Source organism: Colletotrichum graminicola (assembly GCF_000149035.1).
Source record: "Colletotrichum graminicola M1.001 genomic scaffold supercont1.1, whole genome shotgun sequence".
Taxonomy (NCBI): domain Eukaryota; kingdom Fungi; phylum Ascomycota; class Sordariomycetes; order Glomerellales; family Glomerellaceae; genus Colletotrichum; species Colletotrichum graminicola.
The window spans coordinates 252,660-271,506 of NW_007361005.1; the positions used below are offsets into that span (position 1 = coordinate 252,660).

The 18,847-nt window shown below is 54.3% G+C and overlaps 4 protein-coding genes across 4 annotated transcripts; 2 read left to right on the top strand and 2 right to left on the bottom strand.

Moving 5' to 3' along the window:
• Positions 1 to 1,625: 1,625 nt before the first annotated feature.
• Positions 1,626 to 1,982, bottom strand: GLRG_00068 (uncharacterized protein; the record flags this gene model as incomplete). The annotated part of the gene is made up of 1 exon (XM_008090753.1): positions 1,626 to 1,982. One exon carries the CDS (start codon positions 1,980 to 1,982, stop codon positions 1,626 to 1,628), a length of 357 nt encoding a protein of 118 aa, XP_008088944.1.
• A 331-nt stretch (positions 1,983 to 2,313) lies between these two features.
• Positions 2,314 to 3,678, bottom strand: GLRG_00069 (uncharacterized protein; the record flags this gene model as incomplete). The annotated part of the gene is made up of 4 exons (XM_008090754.1): positions 2,314 to 3,028; positions 3,087 to 3,470; positions 3,534 to 3,591; positions 3,645 to 3,678. The coding sequence occupies 4 exons, from the start codon at positions 3,676 to 3,678 to the stop codon at positions 2,314 to 2,316; spliced, it is 1,191 nt and encodes a 396-aa protein (XP_008088945.1).
• A 3,932-nt stretch (positions 3,679 to 7,610) lies between these two features.
• On the top strand, positions 7,611 to 8,776 carry GLRG_00070 (uncharacterized protein; the record flags this gene model as incomplete). The annotated part of the gene is made up of 3 exons (XM_008090755.1): positions 7,611 to 7,678; positions 7,744 to 7,809; positions 7,891 to 8,776. The coding sequence occupies 3 exons, from the start codon at positions 7,611 to 7,613 to the stop codon at positions 8,774 to 8,776; spliced, it is 1,020 nt and encodes a 339-aa protein (XP_008088946.1).
• A 4,017-nt stretch (positions 8,777 to 12,793) lies between these two features.
• Positions 12,794 to 15,174, top strand: GLRG_00071 (uncharacterized protein; the record flags this gene model as incomplete). Its single annotated transcript, XM_008090756.1, has 4 exons — positions 12,794 to 13,181; positions 13,248 to 14,296; positions 14,350 to 14,947; positions 15,011 to 15,174. The coding sequence occupies 4 exons, from the start codon at positions 12,794 to 12,796 to the stop codon at positions 15,172 to 15,174; spliced, it is 2,199 nt and encodes a 732-aa protein (XP_008088947.1).
• Between the last annotated feature and the right edge of the window lie 3,673 nt (positions 15,175 to 18,847).

Consider the following 18,847-nt stretch of genomic DNA (forward strand, 5'->3'; position numbering starts at 1 on the left):
GGTCTTTGAAGCTGCTTCGGTTGAGATGCTGTGTGTGACGAGCTACAAGTCCAAATGCCCATGACGGCAAGCTGTTCTTATAAATGGTCATCGTAACATCTTGACCTTCGCTTCATGAAGCCATGCATTCGCCGAGCACATATTGTATGGGCTCGGGCGGGAAGGAGTCGATGATACACAAGTTGGTGAAAAACTTCGAGACGGAGGAGTAATGGTTTTGGTATCAAAGCCATGATGACTAGGGTTGAGTCAGACGACCGGAGCATTTGAGATTTGGATCTCCATTTGAGGACCGGGGTTACAACATGTCGGGAATGTGCTGCCAGTCCGAGTCTGTACTACGTATGATGGGTAAGTATAAACTCCCTAGCAGGTAGTGTGGAGTTGTGACCCGCGTACGAGAGACTCTCACTGGCCAGAATTATGATAGATGTGCACAAGAAGCTCAAAGTTCCGTACCGTCGCTGGGATAATCAAAAAAGCACGGCCACATTTACCTGACGAGGGGGTTAAACTTTGGCCCGATACCGTAGTAGTCAAGGCGACCATTGTGGGGGGTACCTGACCTGACCTGATCGATGCCTCTGACCTGACCAGACATGATGACCATGCACGCACTAAGCCTAAGTAGGGTTAGTGGATAGGGTCAGTTAGGATTCGGTTAGGGTTGGGGTTAGGATTCAGGTCAGGGATTAGTTCAGGTTATGGAATATCATATTATTCCAGGCGGGTCTAATAATGTGGTCAGGTCAGAGGCAATGGTCAGGTTAGGTCAGGTACCCCCCATAATAGTCGCCCTACATGTAGTCTCAGCGACTCCTATTGCTGTCAAGTTCAGGTAGGCACAAAAGTGGATCATGGCAGGCATGCAGCTACTCGAGATCTGATACTATTGTAAACCCTACTAAACTATAGGAACGGACCTAAGCATCTAGAACCTGTAAATACCACAAGAGGCCATCAGTCAGCCACAATTACAGTAGTCTTAGGCTAGCCCGTCATGTGTAGGCACAAGGGCCATTTCTCTGCGTAGAAAGGAGAGCCCGTCTGTTCCTGTAACCTGGGCAGAAAGATGACAAACCTACCTCCCTTGACCGGCCAGAGCTCCCAACGCGGCAAACCGTTCGTCGAACATCAAGTCTGGAGACCGAGAGGAAATTCATATAGATTGCGAAACTGCTGGGCGAGCTTAACCTACTACCAGCGCCAGCCTGGCGGCCCTCGTGGCGCCCACGCTATCCCGCGTCTAGACTTCGTTTGCCTGAAGGGGGAGCGAAGGTAGTGCCGGCCGCCACCAGAACAGGTCGGCTGGCTTCTGTGCGGCGGCTACACCCATAGTAAGGTTTCCTTAAAGGCGTTTCTTAAAAAGAAGTTGACTATGAGAGTACATGTAAGGCGACCATTGGGGGGTATGTGACCTGACCTGACCATTGCCTCTGACCTGACCAGATCATTGAACCTGCCTGGAACAAGAAGATATTCCATAACCTGAACTAATCTCTTACCAAAATCCCAACCCCAACCCTAACTGACCCTATCTACTAACCCTACTTTGGCTTAGTGTGTGTATGGTTATCTGTTAGGTTAGGTCTGAGGCAGGTTGATTGGTCTGTGACGCTGTTGAACTAGACGCTGTTGAAGTAGGCGTCTGTGAACTGACGGAAGCATGGGGCGCTTAGGAATCGGGGCAGTGGCTTATTAAGGACGTTGTTTCTAGCGACATAGCGAATGACAGCGACGGCAGGCGAGCTGTCTTGCCTAGCACGACCAGCCATCTGGACCCAGTTAATGAGATTGTATGGCGCGCTGTAGTAGACCATTAGGGACACCTGTCCGTAGTTGAGGCTAGTGCCAAAAGCTGACGCGGCAAACATGATGTGATCAGTCTCAAGCCATGATCTGACGGCCTTGTCCTTGTCCTCTTGCGACATCTTTGAGTGGTAGACCTGCCCGACTTCTTCTGAGGCGAGACGTTCGGCCATTTCGATGGCGCGGCAGTAGATGACAGCCAGGCGAGGGGCTTCTCTCGAGGCTTCTTCCACGGCCGCCTTCAGAGGCAATGGTCAGGTCAGCTCACATACCCCCCCCCCCCAATGGTCGCCTTGACTACAGACTCGTTGACTATGTTGGCGATAGGGACAGAGAGAGCGAGGCGGCATGCTGGAGCTCCAGGCGCACATGGTCCCCATCTTCCGTTGTCCGCAACAGCTCCATGATAGATATCCTGTCATTGCTGCATGGAAGAGTGCACAGCAATCAAGAGGTTCAGAACTTGTACATTTCTTCCCCCTACCCATCTCACCGAGTCCCTCCTCAAGAGAGGTCAAGCACCCGGCCCTGGAATTCCCAACCCGACACTGCATTCTCCCAAATATCATGCAGTCTCCCCTCGGCGTCTGAAGCTTCAGTCCAAGCGACCTCCGCGAGGACTGCCTTTGCCGCTTGCCAACTGTCAAGCTGCATCACACTGCTTGCCAAACCCAGCTTCGACGCGTACACTGCCCTCCACTTTGCGAGCTGCTCCCTGCCCGTTGCAGTGATGGGTCTGCCCGTGCTAGCCACGGCAGCACCAAACAGGACACTCCAGAACCAGAGACTCCGACTGAATGTGCCGGCAATCATCTCCTCCTCCTTGTTGCAGACATCGTCAATGAGCTGCTCCAGCAACCACACCGTCAAGACACAGTCCATCTCGTTATCGTTGACTGCCATGACGAGGTAGAAGAACGTAGCGATGTAGCTCGCCCTGCTGCTCTTTGCGTCGCCGTTCAGCATTGTCGCTATGTTGCGTTCGGGATCGAATCCCCGTGAGAGTTCCCAGTTGAGGTTCTTTGTGTAATCCTGCCAAAGCCTGTCCGTGGGAGTCTCGTCCCCCTCCCACCAGCCGTATCTCGGTGCCTGTCGCGGTGGCAGGCTCTCCATGTCCCACAGTGACGTGAACAGCAAGGCGATGATGCTGGGCTGGAAGTCAGCACTGATGGCGTCGTGCATGACGCTGACCTCGCCTCGACGTAGACGATCGCCGGCCCTATACACAACGTATCAGTATGCCTGGTCTCTTACGCATCGCGAAAGAGACATCTTACATCTCCAGCATCCGCTGTGCCAAGTTCGACCTCATCAAGTTGTAACCATTTTTCCTGAGCGTCAGTCTGCGAAGACCCCGCAAGTGTTTTGAAGATGCGTCCAGATCGCCAACGGCACCCTTTGCAAGCTTGGTCAATACAAACGTCAGGACGAGCTGCTGACGGCAACGTACCTCGGTGAGCGCTAGCGTGGCTATAGCGAAAACGGCTGTGTCACTGACGCTTTCGGCAGACTCGAAGAGCTGCTGCTTTGCGAACTCGTATGCCGCTGTCTTGTGGTAGAGAAAAGGTACTTTGACCTGTTCAAGTGAACCAGTCACCCATGCCCACTGACAGGCCGCAACAACCAGACACCCATGGAGAAGGCCCGGGTGTAGCAGCGTCCTTTGGACACTTCTGCGTGTCAGCCTCGCTATATACGACGGGGCGAGGCGATCAACAACATACCTGCACAAGTTTTGACCCCTCTCTACTGGGGTCTGCCCCCTAACGTAGAAGGTAGAGACTGTGCACCGCATCAGTTTGGTCCCTTTTTGAGATGGCGTTCGCGCTGCTCACACTGGTGCCATAGCCACTGAGACATGGACGACATCTGGTAGTCAGACGAAAATCCGGCGAACGGCTGATGTGACACGGCATTAAAAAGAGGAGCCGTTCCCTCCGATGTGGTGGATTCGGACGGGGCCCGGGACTCATGCTTGGGTTCTGGTTCTGGGTAAATGCAATCCTTGCCAGTCTGTAAGCAGGTTGTGCTGCAAGAGGTGTTAGCCACTAAGCTGTGACGGAACGGGGCCCGTGTTGATTATAGCAAGACTCGTCCAAGATTGTCAGAGGCAACGGCCGGGGGAGAGGTCAGAAATGAGTAGGATAGAGAGATAGAAAAAGAATACAAATAGAGAAGAAAGCATAGCAAAGAGTGAGGTACATACCACAGGGGCTTGCGCTCGTCACAACGAACATGACGCTGTTTACATATCGTACAGCCATTCTTGCTCCGACGGTGGAACTTACGGACTCGGTTCTTGGGCGGCGCCATGGTCACTCGGCCTGCCGGCGCTTCGGCCTCAATGGATCTCCACGCGGTCACCGGTGTTCAAAGCGGCGCCGAGTGACCATGCTTGATGCGACAGCAGCTATGCTATTCAGGACGGGACTGGTCTTGCAGGTGCGCATTAGATCCCGGAACCGTGAGCCAAAGCTTGTAGAGAATGACTAGTCCTTCGGGGTATCAAGTATAAGAGGAAAGGGAAGTAAGGCGCATGTGGTTGGAAGATTGAAAAGAGGAGAGGAAAAAAGATGTTCTTCATTTCCAATCGGGTTGTTTGTGACGATAGCGATGACGATGATTGGCGCAGTGTGGGAGTTGCTACACGAGACATGCATGACGAATCGTCCAATGAGATAGGAAGGAGGTAAGTGGGTGGGTCCATAAACCGGCAGTTCGGACGGACTAGTCTCTGCTTTTCTCCGACGAGAAGTGAGGGCAGGAGAAAGACCGAAAGGGGAAGGGGCGATCAAAGGAAGCAGCAATACAATAAAAGAAGGAAGGAAGGCGGCAAGCGTCAGCCATAATCCGAACTTATCCTAACCAACCAACCAACCTGCTTCATAGAACATCACGACATTACTCGCTGGTGCTCTCGCCGACGAAGCAGGCGATTGATTGCAGAACCGACCAATTTAACTCATCCGAGTCATCCTTTTACCTGCACCGAGCATCAACCTTGTTCTAGCTGCTTCGTTAGGCCACCAGACCTTTCTTATAGCAAAGCTTGGAGAGTGTTGTCCTTGTGACCGGCATCGAACGTTTGAAAATGCTTTCGTGGCCGGACGACCTTGATCTGAGCCGACATCCCGAGCCAGCTAGGATTGGCCCATATTCCGAAGATGCGAAGACGCATTGACAACTCGGTGAAAGTGACCGGTCATGCTCCTCCGAATCGCCAGATCTAAAGTGGGACACACCGGCTGTGATTTCGGCCTTTTCATGCGTATTTCCGCCATGCGCATCATCCCGGACTCGTCAATGCCCGGAAACATGGAGATCCCAAGACTTTTGGCTCCTGCGTTTCGGCTAGCTTTCATCACTCTGCTCCGCTCCGGATAGACCTCGTCTCGATGAAGCATGCGAAACGCAATAAACAGCAAAGCAACCCACCTTGGCTCAATGCACTGAGAGCCTGGAGCCCTACCTACCGACACATGCAGCCGCCTCTGCGTGCTTGAGCAGTCACGGGATGGAAGCATATCCCATCCACACCAAGGCGAACCACGGAGAGGGGCGACTGAGGCTGTACACTTGTCTACGATGACAACTAGTAACAAGTGACGATTTCCATCTCAAATCGACAATATGATCGTCCCGCAGCACCCCCACAAACCATCGCTTGAGACAAGCTCACCAAGCGACGAAGTAACCCCTTCTTCCTCCACCCATCGGCCTTGGATCAAATTTCTCCCCATTGACTACACCCTGAGATCGAGCAATCTCCCCACGCACATGATGCACAGATATTATAGCGATCAATCCGGCCACTCTATGTAGCTCGCCCTTGACGTCGGTGCATGGTCAAGTCCGATCAGTTGAGGTTCTCAAAGAGAGTTCCCAGGATACTGGGGTTAACCGAGGCGCACGTCATCCCGCTGATTGGCGATGGACGTTGGAATGACTAGGTAGGTAGTCGCCCGCAGCCAGCAAAACGGCTGGCTGCGCGCCGTTGGCCCTCACGCCACTCAGGGCCTTGCTTCCCCTCCTCCCCAACCCAAATCATCTCCAACCCCCATCGACTTGTGCTCCGGACAAAGGTTGACGGGCCCTGGTTCCCTGCCCCAGTTCAAATAAGTCACGCCCAGCTTCACGTCGCTACGTCAAGGTCGGGTCAATCGGTACTTTCGCGAATCATGGAGCTTCTTCCAGTCACCAAATTGGGCCTCATTTCCAGAAGGAAGGAGGAGCCAGCTGTCAGCACCGTGAGGCGTCCACGAATCTCACGACGGAGCACATCCCGTCGCCGCCCGGCATGATTGGCTGACGCCGCTTCGTCCTCACTGAAGATATCACTGCCAGGAAGCTTGCAAGGTAGGGGTTCTGATTCGATAATGCACAAAAGCAACTTCACCTGTCCAAGTGGGCATCAAGGCATGGTTGGGCACGTACATTTCGCACCTAGCGCGCGTTCCCTCATCGTATCGGCCGTCGGTATTTGCTTGTCCAATTTGTGCCCAACCCGGCGTGCTGTCACCGCTTCTTCCCCACTAGGTACAACCCTGCACAAATCATCCCATCCGGTACCGAAGAGATACTCCGACTTTTCGGGCAACAATTGTCCTGCCCAGCAACAGAAAAGTTTCTGTCACAGCCCAATCGGTGCCCTATTCTACACAACTGGCTCCGTTGTCCGTCAAGAGTTGGCACATCCAATGGCTTCTACACGTCAGCTTGTACGGACCAGCCAGACAAGTTGTCTGTTCTGGGGTATTCCCTGAGAGAGGGGCCAACTGTCAGAAAAAAAAAATCAGCTGGCATCGCACGAAAATAGAGGGGACCGGAGGGCACCAGCCAGCCGAGGGCACGCTGATCTCCCTCATCACTCGCGTCTTGAGCCCACGATCCATGGTACAAACCTGGCTGAGCAGAGCTAGGGATGGATGCCAACTGGTCTTGGGACGCGCACCATTAACCAATCTATTCCAGAACGCCCGACAGACGAACCTTCTCGACTACGGCGCTTGGCAGTCACGTATCCTCCAGGCCATGTGGCAACCATCCGCTTGAAACCAGAGACGTCTCCGTGGTATCGGTCATTGGGGCGAATGCAAATCTTTACTCGAGTCTCGCCGGCCTGCGTCTTTCCTGGTCCCTGTCCTACCTGCCCTCCGCCTCGACTTCCCAACGAACCCCATCTTTCTGCCGTCTTGACCGGGATCAGCCATTTTCGCCGCCTCAGTGCAACGCCCCCCCCCCCCCAACGAAGACAGCCATCGCAAGCAGACATAAATGCCTCCATTCCGAACTTAATCACCCACTGTCAGGATCCTGCTCGCTCCCCCATCCTCGTTCATCCTAGGAGCTTGTTGGTTTCTTCTTTTCCGTTTTGCGCCAGCAGAACCAGACATATCCCACTAACCCCCTAGGGTCTCCCACATCAAGCCATCCCCGGCCATCTTATAAGTCAGTAAGGTGGCAGTCGTGGAGACGAGCTGTTTCTTGGACCGTTCTCCCCCAACACCCACACCGCCCTTGCAACGACCCGAAGTTCTTCAAGGGTGCCATCCTAGAACAAAGCCATTCTGTTATCGTGGATTCCCTTGTGTTTGAGCAGACGTCTTGCCGCATTTTACCAGGAATACTTGGCCGAAGATCATATCCCGAGGACTCTTTCCGGACACCCAGGGCTGACCTGCCCGCCTAAGGACTATTCTTATTTCACGTGGCTTCCGTCCCTGGACTCTTTGGAAACCCTCCAAAGCTCTGCTGCTTGATTTTTCTTATTTTCTTTCTCTACCGTTATGCCCCCGGAAGAAATGGCCCAGCCGGACTTTGCCTACAGACCATCAACCATGTCCAACGGACCGTGGAACTCGACGCGGAGGTACGGTCCGCCCTTTTTGTTCATTTCCTGAAGCCAGAGGAGGGAAAACTGACTAACGAGAGAAGTTCAATGTACAATGATACATTCCCGCCCGCTGGAGGGTTTGACAACAACTATTATCGCTCATCAAGGTAAGAACCAGACGTCGAATTAATTTTTTTGCCTTTTCTTTCACCGAAAGGAGCAAGCGAGTAACACCGTTCCTTTCAAAGCGTGTCTGCATACTCGCCCGGAGCCAGTAACTACAACCTGCCGATCGGAACAAATGCCCATGCTCCCGCTGCCGCCGCCGCCGTCGCCCCTGCGTACGGATCGCGCCCGGCTTCTAGCACATACGGCACCAGTGGTGCCGCTGCTGCCTATGGCTCGTACAAGAGTACGAACTCCCAGGCGTGGGACCACCAGGAGAGATACTCCCCAACGGACTCGGTCGACGACATTATTGCATCCCCAAACCTGTCTGACTACTCCCTCGAGAATGGAGCCGGCGCCACACCCCCGAGCAAGGGAAAAGTGAATGGGAAGGGTCGGCCCCAGCGTAGACCGTCTAACCGCGACGAATTCGACGGCCCGCATCAGTTTCTCGCCCGCCCGCCACCAGAATACATCGCCATGCAAGAGCGCGAACTACCTCACCTGCCTACAAACCTGCACGTGCAGGAGCAGGACCTGGTCCTCACTCAAGTAAACGACCGCCTCTCGCAATGCGCCTACGATTTTGTTGCGAAATACCAGTTTCCAATTCCCTTGACGCAAGACATGCGACCTGTAGAGAGGCCACAGGACCGGGAATGGACCGAGTGGGTCTATCTCTTGAAGCGACTGGCAACGAAGCGCCGTATCCCGGCGCGGGTGCTTTACAACGGACAGATCAAGCAGTTTGTCACGATCCTTGAGAACTCTTTGGAGATGCGGCATGCGGCCAAGCACCAGAGCCGACCATTGAAGGACGACCGCAATATTTTACAACTCATTTCGGCGGGCATCCAGGTGGCCAAGATCCTCAAGGACGCGAGCGCTATGGACTACCTCGACCGACTATACGTTTCTACGGAGAAGCAGATCCAAGACCGCGCGGCCGCGCGGTTCAGAAGCTAAACTGCTTCCATGCCTCTCACGTTACATGCCCAGATCGAACCCCGACAACGACGTGGCTCATACCCAGCCTCGACTATCGTCTCGGTGAACCGGGCTTATTATGATGAATCTTTACGGACCTTACGAACTTGAAAGTTATGGCAGATGGGCGGAATCCTTCTCGCTCTTTTAGAAGAGAGCTCAAAGAAGACTGTAGATGACTATGATACGGACCTCGGGGGGAGTAACAGGACGACAGGATCCCCCCAAAAGGCACGACGCAGGGAGAGAGAAACACCGCAGGCTAGCCTAGCTCAACCCTCCGTCGCTCGGCAAGCGAGCTGCGTCTTGTTTTGTATTTTTGCACTGGCAGAGAGATGGTAATGTTGCCCAACCCGTTCGGACGGAAGAGACAGAAGAGACCTCTTTGTTGCTATTCCGAATGAATTTCTTTTTTCGCATATACCCTACTTCCCCTCCCACCCCTTTTTATGGATTGGTTTCGCAAGCAAAAAAGGGAATGAGCATACAGGGAAGGAACGGGCGCTACGGGTTCCTTGGGGGCAGGGTGGAAATCGTCTTTGTACATCGTTGTTTGCCTTTTTTTTATCTTTTCTTTCACTCGGCTTCGTTGTTCCATCTCTTGCACTGCCATGGCGTGTTGAAGGAAGGGGGGGGAGGTGGCCCTAGAGTCGTTTCAAAGTGTCAAATCCTTTTATTATTCTTTCCTCGGCACACTGCGTCTTACACTGTGGGAGAGCTATCGGCCGGCTGTTTGATACTGGTTTGTGCCATATCTGTGCGTCTGCGATTGCTTGGGATTTGCGATTGTTTCCTGGGCGAGAGGGTAACTCGGGGCATATTTTGAATCTAGCTCACCACCTCTTCTCTATTCGAAATAGGTTGTGAGAGGCTATAGATGAATCTTCAGCAGTTTGGTGTCAGTGGCCGGCCCTGTGCTGGGCTCATTCCTTAGCACCAAAGAATTCCATGCAGTATCTCATTCGCCCGTGGGCGGAGATCCGGTCCTTTAGTGAACGTCACGACTTTGGAGAGAGGCCCTGCTCGATGCACACTGGTGGCTCGCCCTCTGGCACTAGGGAGTCCCCTTCCGCACACGTGGTCTGGGATTTCAAAAGATCCCAGTTGCTTTGCACTCTGGCACCGCATCTTGGTTCATCGGGGCGTGGCAAGAGCCAGTGCTGCCCCCTCGCCCAACGGCGCTTAGATTGGGCTGAAACGAACGGTGATCATCGGCCGACATGTGTCCTGCTTGCGTGCCTGACGGGGTGACTTGGGCTGGAGCAGTGTCAAGGGTGACGACGATCAACTTGGGGGGCTCGACTGCACCAAGGACAGGGAACGAGAGCCGCAGGTGGCCTGGTGCGAACTGTGAGGGAGGGGGGATGTCGCATCCCGCTGGATGGGTCCCCCGGGGAAGGAAGGATAAGAGACTGGGGGGCAAACGGTGAGCACCGGGGGGAGAGCAAGAGAGAGGGAGAGAGGGTGACACGCAGTAGATGCGATATGCGGCCGTCGCAGTACGCCTCAGGACGCCGCCTTGCTACTTCATTCTTCAGTTCTGCCGCCTACACGCAGATGCCGATGATCGCGCTTTTTTTTTTGTTGCAGAAAGCAGGTTCCCGAGCCTTATTCGAAATGCAGGTGGGTTTTTTTTCCGGCTGGAGGCCACAGTGACTGGGAACCGGGTTCGCAAGGGAAGTCGGGTTCTGGCCGAGCGTTCGAGGGCGATGGAATGAGGTTTCGAATGCTGGCTGACGATATATTGAATAAGCAAAAGCGTGTGGCAGGCAGGGTTGGGTGGACTATGTAGATGGTGTGTGGTCATGGCTCACTTGGTATGGCTGTCCCAAAGCCGGTGGAAGGTAGACCCAAGGAGGAATATCGGGGAAAGAATTCGGTGCAGGAGTTCACCCACGGATGTGGCGCTCACTGGGCTAACCTTGACAAAGTTGGTACGTTCCATTCTTGGTGTGTGGTGAGGGTGTCGTGCCAAGCAAGATAGTTCGGGCTCGGAACTCTGCTTTGTTGATTCGACGTTTGGGAGCCAGTTTCGTGTTGAGTTGGGTCACGGAGATAGCAGCGTACGGCACTTAGGTTGGCCTGTTGCTTCTGGATAGTCTGCCGGTGATCTCATACAACTTGAAACGTTCCGAGCCGCTGCCGGCGTGCGGTGTTTGCCGGAGGGACTTCGCGGCGGAGACGGGGGGCAGACTGGCAAGCACGGTAGGGTTTCCAAAAGGAGCGGAGCGGGTGTGCCATCTTGCGCGGCAGCTTTTACCTAACCGGGAGCGGCGGCTGGCGTGGTCGTCACTTAGCTTCGACACCGAACGAGGTTCGCTATGTGGGCTGGGCTGTGCCGGAGATAACATGTATTGCTACATGTAAAAAAAAAAGGAGTGTGTCTCGTGCGTACAAGTCCTACTCAAGCGCTGCGCGCGTACTAAACCTTATATTGACGGAGGATGCCACGAGTCACTCTTGCCGCACAAGGAGCCGAGTAGGTTAAGTTTATTGTACACTAACGTTGTACTTGAAAGCACTGGAAGGAAGAGGTTTTCCTCGAAGAGTTTGACGACAGACACTGTCGCCGTCGCACTTGCCGTCTAGGTATCGAGGCTGAAGACCAGGCAGGGTAGTTCCTCCAGAGACGTGCTCGGGGAAGGTTCACGATGGAACGCGGTGTTGAGGGCACGGGATATGGAGGGTTTGGTTTGAGTCAAGATCCGATGAGGGCTTGAGGTTACGAATGCAATGACACTGATATCGATGGGGAGCGGGATGAAACCCTGGTCGATGTTGGATAGTCGTCGATGGGAGAAAGGTATCTGGGGCTCGGGCTGGTTCGCTGATGCGCGCGCATCCGTCGATCTCCGAGATAGTCGTCAGAATTTACAAGATAAACTATCTTTTGGAATGCAAAGGGGGTTGATAAGCCGGTTGGAGTCAGGTCTCAGTTCCATCGATCCAAACTAGGTTGGCTGCAGTTCATCGAAGAAGGAAGCAGGGAGCGCGACCCATATCGGCTCGTTAAGGAGGGGACACCGGATCCTTCTTGTCTCCATGCCGAACCGACAGGACATTCGAGAGGTCTTGCCCTCCTCGCCACTGAACCACGTGCGTTCGCAGGCACCGAAGGAGCTTCGGTCACCCGGTGTGGGAGAGGGCGTTCCCGCACCGCCGACACCCGGTGAACGGCCGGTGATGCATCGGGCTAGCGAGGCCAGCGACCAATCAACGTAGATTATTGAAGCCCGCCCTCGGTCCCAGAAAGGGTTTAGCGAGCTGAGGTTGGGAGTTCGGAGGGGAGCGGAGACTGTAGTGTTTCTGGTCCAGCCATTAGTATCCGTACAGCAGCTGCAGATCTAAAAGGACTGCGCAGATGGATGGATGTGCAGCGGCGCAGGCATGGGGGTGACACAGCCGTCCACTCGTATTCATCCTGCTGGCCGCCCTTTTTCGTGCCCTTCTCCCATCGTTCCCGCTTTCCTGCATGCCTTTCCGAGCGGTAAAGAAGACGGGGCAAAAACGGACTGTCAAATTGACGACTTCTCGCTCGAGTACGCCCCTGGAGCACTTTGGTGATTGATCCCCTGTTTTCTCTTCTCCTTTTCTTTTTTTTAGTATTGAACGACGATTACAACGAATACGACGACGACGACGACGACGACGACGACAACGGCGACGACGACAGAAACGACAAGGACATACCTAGCGTTGGATTGGCCCGACGAAGTCACCCCCGCGCGCCAGTGTCTGGAATTCGTCAGCACACACAGTCCTCTGTCTCCCTTCGGCCAGCAGGCCATCCGACGTCAGAAGGAAAACAAGTTCGCTTCGATTTTTGATGAACCAAGGTGTTCCTAGCTCTTATCAACTCGGATCAAACGGCCGCTTTCAGAGTTTTTGGTGCTTTTCCGACTCAACGGCGAGGCGCTTCCAGCTACGATTCGTACGTCGCCCGAAGCAAACGTAAAGAAGAAACAGCCGCCACCAACTCACGCACCGCCGCCCGTGATGGCGTCCGTTTCCTCGAGAGGCCCGACGCCTCACTCCCCTTACGACGTCCAGTCCGCCGCCGACACGGACGAGTCGTGGCAATACCTGGACTACGCCTCGTACCCGGCCTCAGTCGGGTTCCTGCCTAGCCCGGCCAGCACAAGCTTAAACGGCTATGCCGTTGTCGGGCACCGCGTCAGCCCAGACCCGGTGGGCCTGTCCCCGCTGAACCTCGATCCCGACCCCGACCAGTCTGCTTTCTCCGCCGCGGGCTTCCCGGACCAGCCCGAAGCTTTTGCCGCCCCGGCCCCGTCCGCTAATGATCAGTTCGTTGCCTCCGGCCAGGAATCGGACTTTTTGACGCCGCAGGGCTATCTCTTCTCGGAAGAGCAGCTCAATCTGAAAGGTGAGCTTAGTCCTCGAATTGCGACTCGTTGTTTTTGCGCCACCCAACTAACTGGTTGCTTCTTAGATTTGACATCCTTCGTCAACTCATTCCAGACGAACGGGCCCCCGATGGGGCTGGAGACATCTCCCCAAAACCAGCAGGACGGCATCGATCTCTCACAAATATTCCCACCTGATGCGAACCCGGGCCCATGGAGTCCGACGAACCTCAAGGTCGACAATGGAAGATCCGTGATCTTTATGGAGGACCTCCCTTCCTCATCGCAGGGGTCCGCAACAACGAGCCCGCCTCACTCGAACCCGACCTCGCCTGATATCAAGCACGAGGCTGACAAGGTCACCGTATCCAGCCCCATCCGCAAGGTCATGGCCGGCAAGGTGGAGAAGAAGACGGCCGAGGCGGCGAGCAAGTTCGTCATCGTTACACCCCACTCTATCAACGCCCACTCGGGCCGGCCCAACCCGTTCGAGTGCTTCGAGGCCTTGAAGCCCCAGACACGCGGGCGCAAGGGCCCGCTGGCCAACGCCACCAAGGAGAGCGCCCTGAAGGTCCGCCGCCTGGGCGCATGCTTCTGCTGCCACAGCCGCAAGGTCAAGTGCGACTTACAGAGGCCGTGCAATAATTGCAAAAAGCTCGCGGTCCAGGTGCCGCAAGTCCTGTGCTGGCAGTTCGCCGACTTCCTCACCGTTCTGTTCCCCGACTTCATGCGGAGCCACTTCCGGAAAGACCAGATGTCCCGCTTCATGACGGAGAACGTCGATCTCGACGCGGTGGAGCTGGCGCCCCGCGAGATCGAGCTCTTCTCGGGCCTGCCGGCGACGCTGAAAATCAAGGCCAGGTTCTTCAAGCCCCGGACCGCCGACGTGCAGCAACATTACCATCTGCACGTGCAAAGAGACAGGGTGGACCTCCAAGCCAGAGGCACGGCCCCGATGGTGTTGGAGCTCGACTCGGTATCTCAAAGAGAGGCTCTGAGGAAGAAGGTGAAGGAGTATCTCGCCGAAATCGCTGCTGAGCCCAAGTACGCGAAATCGGTGACGGAGTCAATACGGCACACGGAGCTGCCGAGGAAAGTGTTGGACGTTGTGCATCAGTATGCCAGCAAGTCTGATGTAACATATCCCCTACCCATCTTGGCGCGTCCGCTTGCTAATACTGTCCACAGTCTACAATGGTCAAGAAAGCCTTAGCGATATACGGCGCCCACTTTGTCATGACCCGGCACCTCTGCATCACCCGGCCGAGCGTCGTCAGCCTGCAAGACTCGGGTCTCGTGCCGCAGGAAGTGCCGTGGGTGACACCGCGCGTCCTCAACCGGCAGATCAAGGCGGTGATTGACGAGCTCTTGATGAAGGACATGCAGCGCCTCTTCGAGTCCTTTTCCAAGTCGCTCAAGCCCAAGTCGCGGGCGGAGTGGGCGCCGTGCATGGCGTCGTTCCTCGTGCTCTGCCTGTTCATGGAGTCACTCGAGACGGCCGCCGACACGTTTGTCGTGGCGCTCAAAGAGATCAGCCTGCGCAACCACACGGTACCCGAGTACAAGCGCGAGGACGCCCTCAACATCAATCGGGAGGTTGAGAACATGCCATTCAAGCAGTTTGCGTACCAGTTCCATCATACCTATCAGACGCACAGCCGTGACGCATCAACGAAGCCGTTCAATCCCATGCTGGACAACTCGTGGGCAGAGCAGGGCGATCTGGACGGGCCGGCGATGGAGATGGTGATGAGGCTGAAAGAGTTGATCCAAGGCGATGATAAATGTAAGGCTTCCCGAGGCCCCCCCGCCAGTGGTCAAATCGTTGTTATTGACGTCGTATTTGCAGACACCGAGTTGGACAATTTGGCGAAGGACCCCATTCTTCCCAGCAACGGCGAACAGCACCCGTTCCCCCGCGACGTTTCGGTCAATTACACCGGTCGACTGGTGTCCAGGTTCTTGCTGTCATTTCTGGACGAGAAGTACATATTTGGCGAGAACACACTTTGACGAAGTTGATGTTATGGCATGCGAGTTTTTTTTATGGAGTTAAGGTTCCGAAACGCGCCGTCAAATACCCTTAGGATTTTATCGGGCAGTCAATGGCCCATAATCACGGATGGGATGAATGACACTGGCATAATGGATGATGCTCATAATACGCGCACAAGGGAACACACCAGTCGCAACTCGAGCGAGAGAGACGTGATATGTTTGTCCGATTTTAGTCCTGGAGCCACACATGTTCTCAATGGCATCAGGGTGGAGCGGACCGGTTGTCTAGACCGTTGGTTTTGTTCTCCCACTCGAACGATATAAAAAGTAAATGACACTCTCGCGTACTGAGATCGCGAGGTGTAGGTAAATCGTGGGGTTTGGTCAGTCGTGACCGATGTTGATGACGACAAGACTCTCCGGTTCTTCGCGTGCATCCGCCGCCGTTGGCATCGGCACTTGCGCAATGTTCCGACCGACGGCGGATTGCTTCAGATTCGACGTGAGCTCTGTCTCGCGATGTTACGAGACAAGTCTGACGCCAGTAGACTGGAAGGACCATACATAGGAATCCATACCCCGATAGGGAATTAGGGGGTTGCAAGCGAAGTCCGTTTTGGAGTGTTGATGAAGGACGGAGAATGAGGATGAAGAGGGGAGGAGCGCGAAAATATACTTTCCCGAGAAAAACAGGTCGGCTGGGAATGTGGAGACGGACCTTCCTCAATCACGGGTTGACGAGGTGCTAGCCCTGATTGGTGCAAGCGCGCTTAGGCAGCACTGCTTACTAACCAGGCCACCAGAAGGCAACGACATCTCTCGCAAACTACTTAGGCCGCGGACCACGCTCCGCCCGTTCCTTGTTTCCCCTTCTTCCTCCTTACACACTTTGCACCAAAATAATCAACCAAACACCGACGTACTTTTTCCAGTTGTGTTAGGTCAGTTTGCGTGCTAGAGGGAAACTGGGCTGTGCCTCCCATCCAATTTTCTCGCGTTCTGGTTCCGTCAATCATGGCGGTGCACTTCACCGAGAAATGTCAGTGGGGGCGTGATTTCCGACATATAAAAAACTTGTTGCCGTGACCGTTTTCTTCCGTCTTGTGTCTACCTACCTTACCTACCCGCCTACCGTAGGTATCTATCTGCCTGGTAGGTACTGCCCCCCCGGCATGCCTTGCCGGCCAGTATGAGTCAGCCTTAGGCGATCGATCAGAAATTGATTGATGCCTGTTGCACGTGCCCAGGGTTATCAATGTTGCTCATCCGAGCAGTGTCAGATCCCGGCTTGGGATTCGACGTCTCTCTTTCATCATTATTCCGCTTTCCTATCTGCCCCAGCAGAAGGGCGCATCTGAGCCCTCGGCGTATCCTAACAAGGCGCAACCACCCCCCCCCTTCGAATGGTCCTTTTTGCCGACAAGCGTGAGTGCGCGCTCTTTTGCAATGGATGCCTTGGTTAGTGACACACACGCGCATGCGCAAGGCGCGCACATGTCAGACCCGTGACTCTGAAGTCTCCGTCTCTAGGGGGTTTTCTAGTCTTGATATTGCACTGCTTTTTTTCAGGCAGCTGCCCCCTCCTGCCTGGAAAACTGGGGACCCATCTGGATCCCCATGCCGGTATGACACAGGCAGTACACGGCCCCAGCCTCCCCCAGTCCGCAAACAGCATATCATCTCATTGTGATGTATCTCGTTGATTCTGAAAGGGGAGTACCTATCGCACTGGGGTATTTTGCGTTGCCAATGTCAGTACTTTTGATCTGACTCATTTGGTAGCGGATGGCCTCGGTCTGTCTGCCTTGCCGCGGCGGGGTCCAATCAAGTCTGGAGGGGTTCGATATCAAACGTTAATTCAAGGCATCCAGTCCAATTGCACCTCACTTTGAAATGCGCCGGCCAGGAACGAATCAGATCACCTTAATGCCTAAAATTCCGGAACGTCCATGGGCTGCGCAATACAAGGGTAGCTGTATTGCACAAACGCGCGCCATAGGCTGTCACGGGTTTCTAGACTTGTATGTGGCGAAGGTGCCGTTATGGTTTTGAAGTTCGACATGGCTGTGTGAGCAGGCAACGTGCCATGGCTCGAGATTGGACTAGGCGGAAGTTTGAGGCATTGTCTTGTCTGCCTCCAGAGGCATATTGTCCTGTCTTGAGTGTGAGTCAATTTGAGGCCGTGAACCTCATTTCAGGATATAAAACCTTGGTTGATGCCTTGGACTCCTGGACACAATCCGCACACACTCAAACCAACACTCACACGCCTCCGTCACAAGACACGCACTGCCTTATATTCCTTGACTCATCCAGCACTCTCTGCCAACTACCAACGCACCAACACACCAACAATGGTCTCTTCTACTTCGACTGCCTACAAGATGTACTCCAAGAACGGTGACGGTGATTCCACCACCTATCCCACCGACCCCCGTAAGTAGTTGCCAACGTACGAGTAATTCTATCTGGAGCCTCAAGCACTAACCTTGGACAGTTCCCGGCCGATAAGTAGCGCCTGGCGCAGGCCGACACAGGTCTTGACGACAGACAAACATCTTATCTCAACGGCGTTTACGGGAATCTACACATCATAAAAACACGGCATCATACAATACGAGCATGTCGTTCGCCACGCGGCCTTCAATTGGCTCGGTCCACAATATGTACTTTTAGAGGGAGGGAAATCATGCGGTTCATTTTACAATGGCAATACTCCGGGCATAGGGCTGAAGGTGGGCAGCAGACCAGACTGCATCGGAGTGACTGCCTGAGACCTGAAGCCAGCCTGATGCGGTACCTTGCATTACACCGCGGCGTTTGATATTTGCGGCACTATCTATTGGGCAGTGAGCTCATGTACTGGGGGGTGTACACTACAAACAAGAACTACTTCCATCATGATAGGGGGTAGTACGGGTGGGACTTAACATGCACATTCAACCACTCTTCATGCAGACGAGGGTTCTCTTCAGTTTCTTTCTCATCCAGTGACCAGCCTCGCCAGCCAATACCAGGCGTCCCTCATCCGCTTTAGGCAATCGTGACATGTCGTTTTGGTGGTAGGTCTACGCCCTTCGGGGAGGGGACTGAGGGGTGGCGGAAGCGGCTGTGGCGGGATCTCGGGCCAACTGGTGTCGTCCGACGAATTCTTGATGACAAGGGGTTGCGGTCGTTTGGCGGTGGGCTCGGGGCGCATTTTATTTCTGGACTGAGGCGTGCGTGGGATGCTTGATGCCTTGTCATGGAATACACCAATGTCTTAAGCGTCGAATCGTGTCTCGTTTTTAGTTGAATAATCTGCCGATGTTTTGTGAATGCTGCTTAGTTGCCAGACAAGCCGTCTTGTTTTATACTAAATCCTGCGCATCAGTATAAAATTTCCAGTTCCGTCAAATGGTCATGTGCTAAGTTTCTGGAAGTATCAAGCAAAGATTTATAAGTTAGGATATTGCTTGGTCAATCCAGAGCCACCAGCGATCAAGCCCGTAAGTCCAGATGACCTGATCACTTGCTTCCGTAACGATGCCATGTGCCGTTAAATCTTGATTAAATCGGCGTGGGGTGCTCATTTGGGTGACTTAGGGTTTCTAGAAAATACTCCGAGTCTCCTTTTGTTGCATGTGCTGCCGTGAGGGGCAGCAGATCGTGGCAAGGTAACACCACCATCACCTTCCAACAGGGCCGG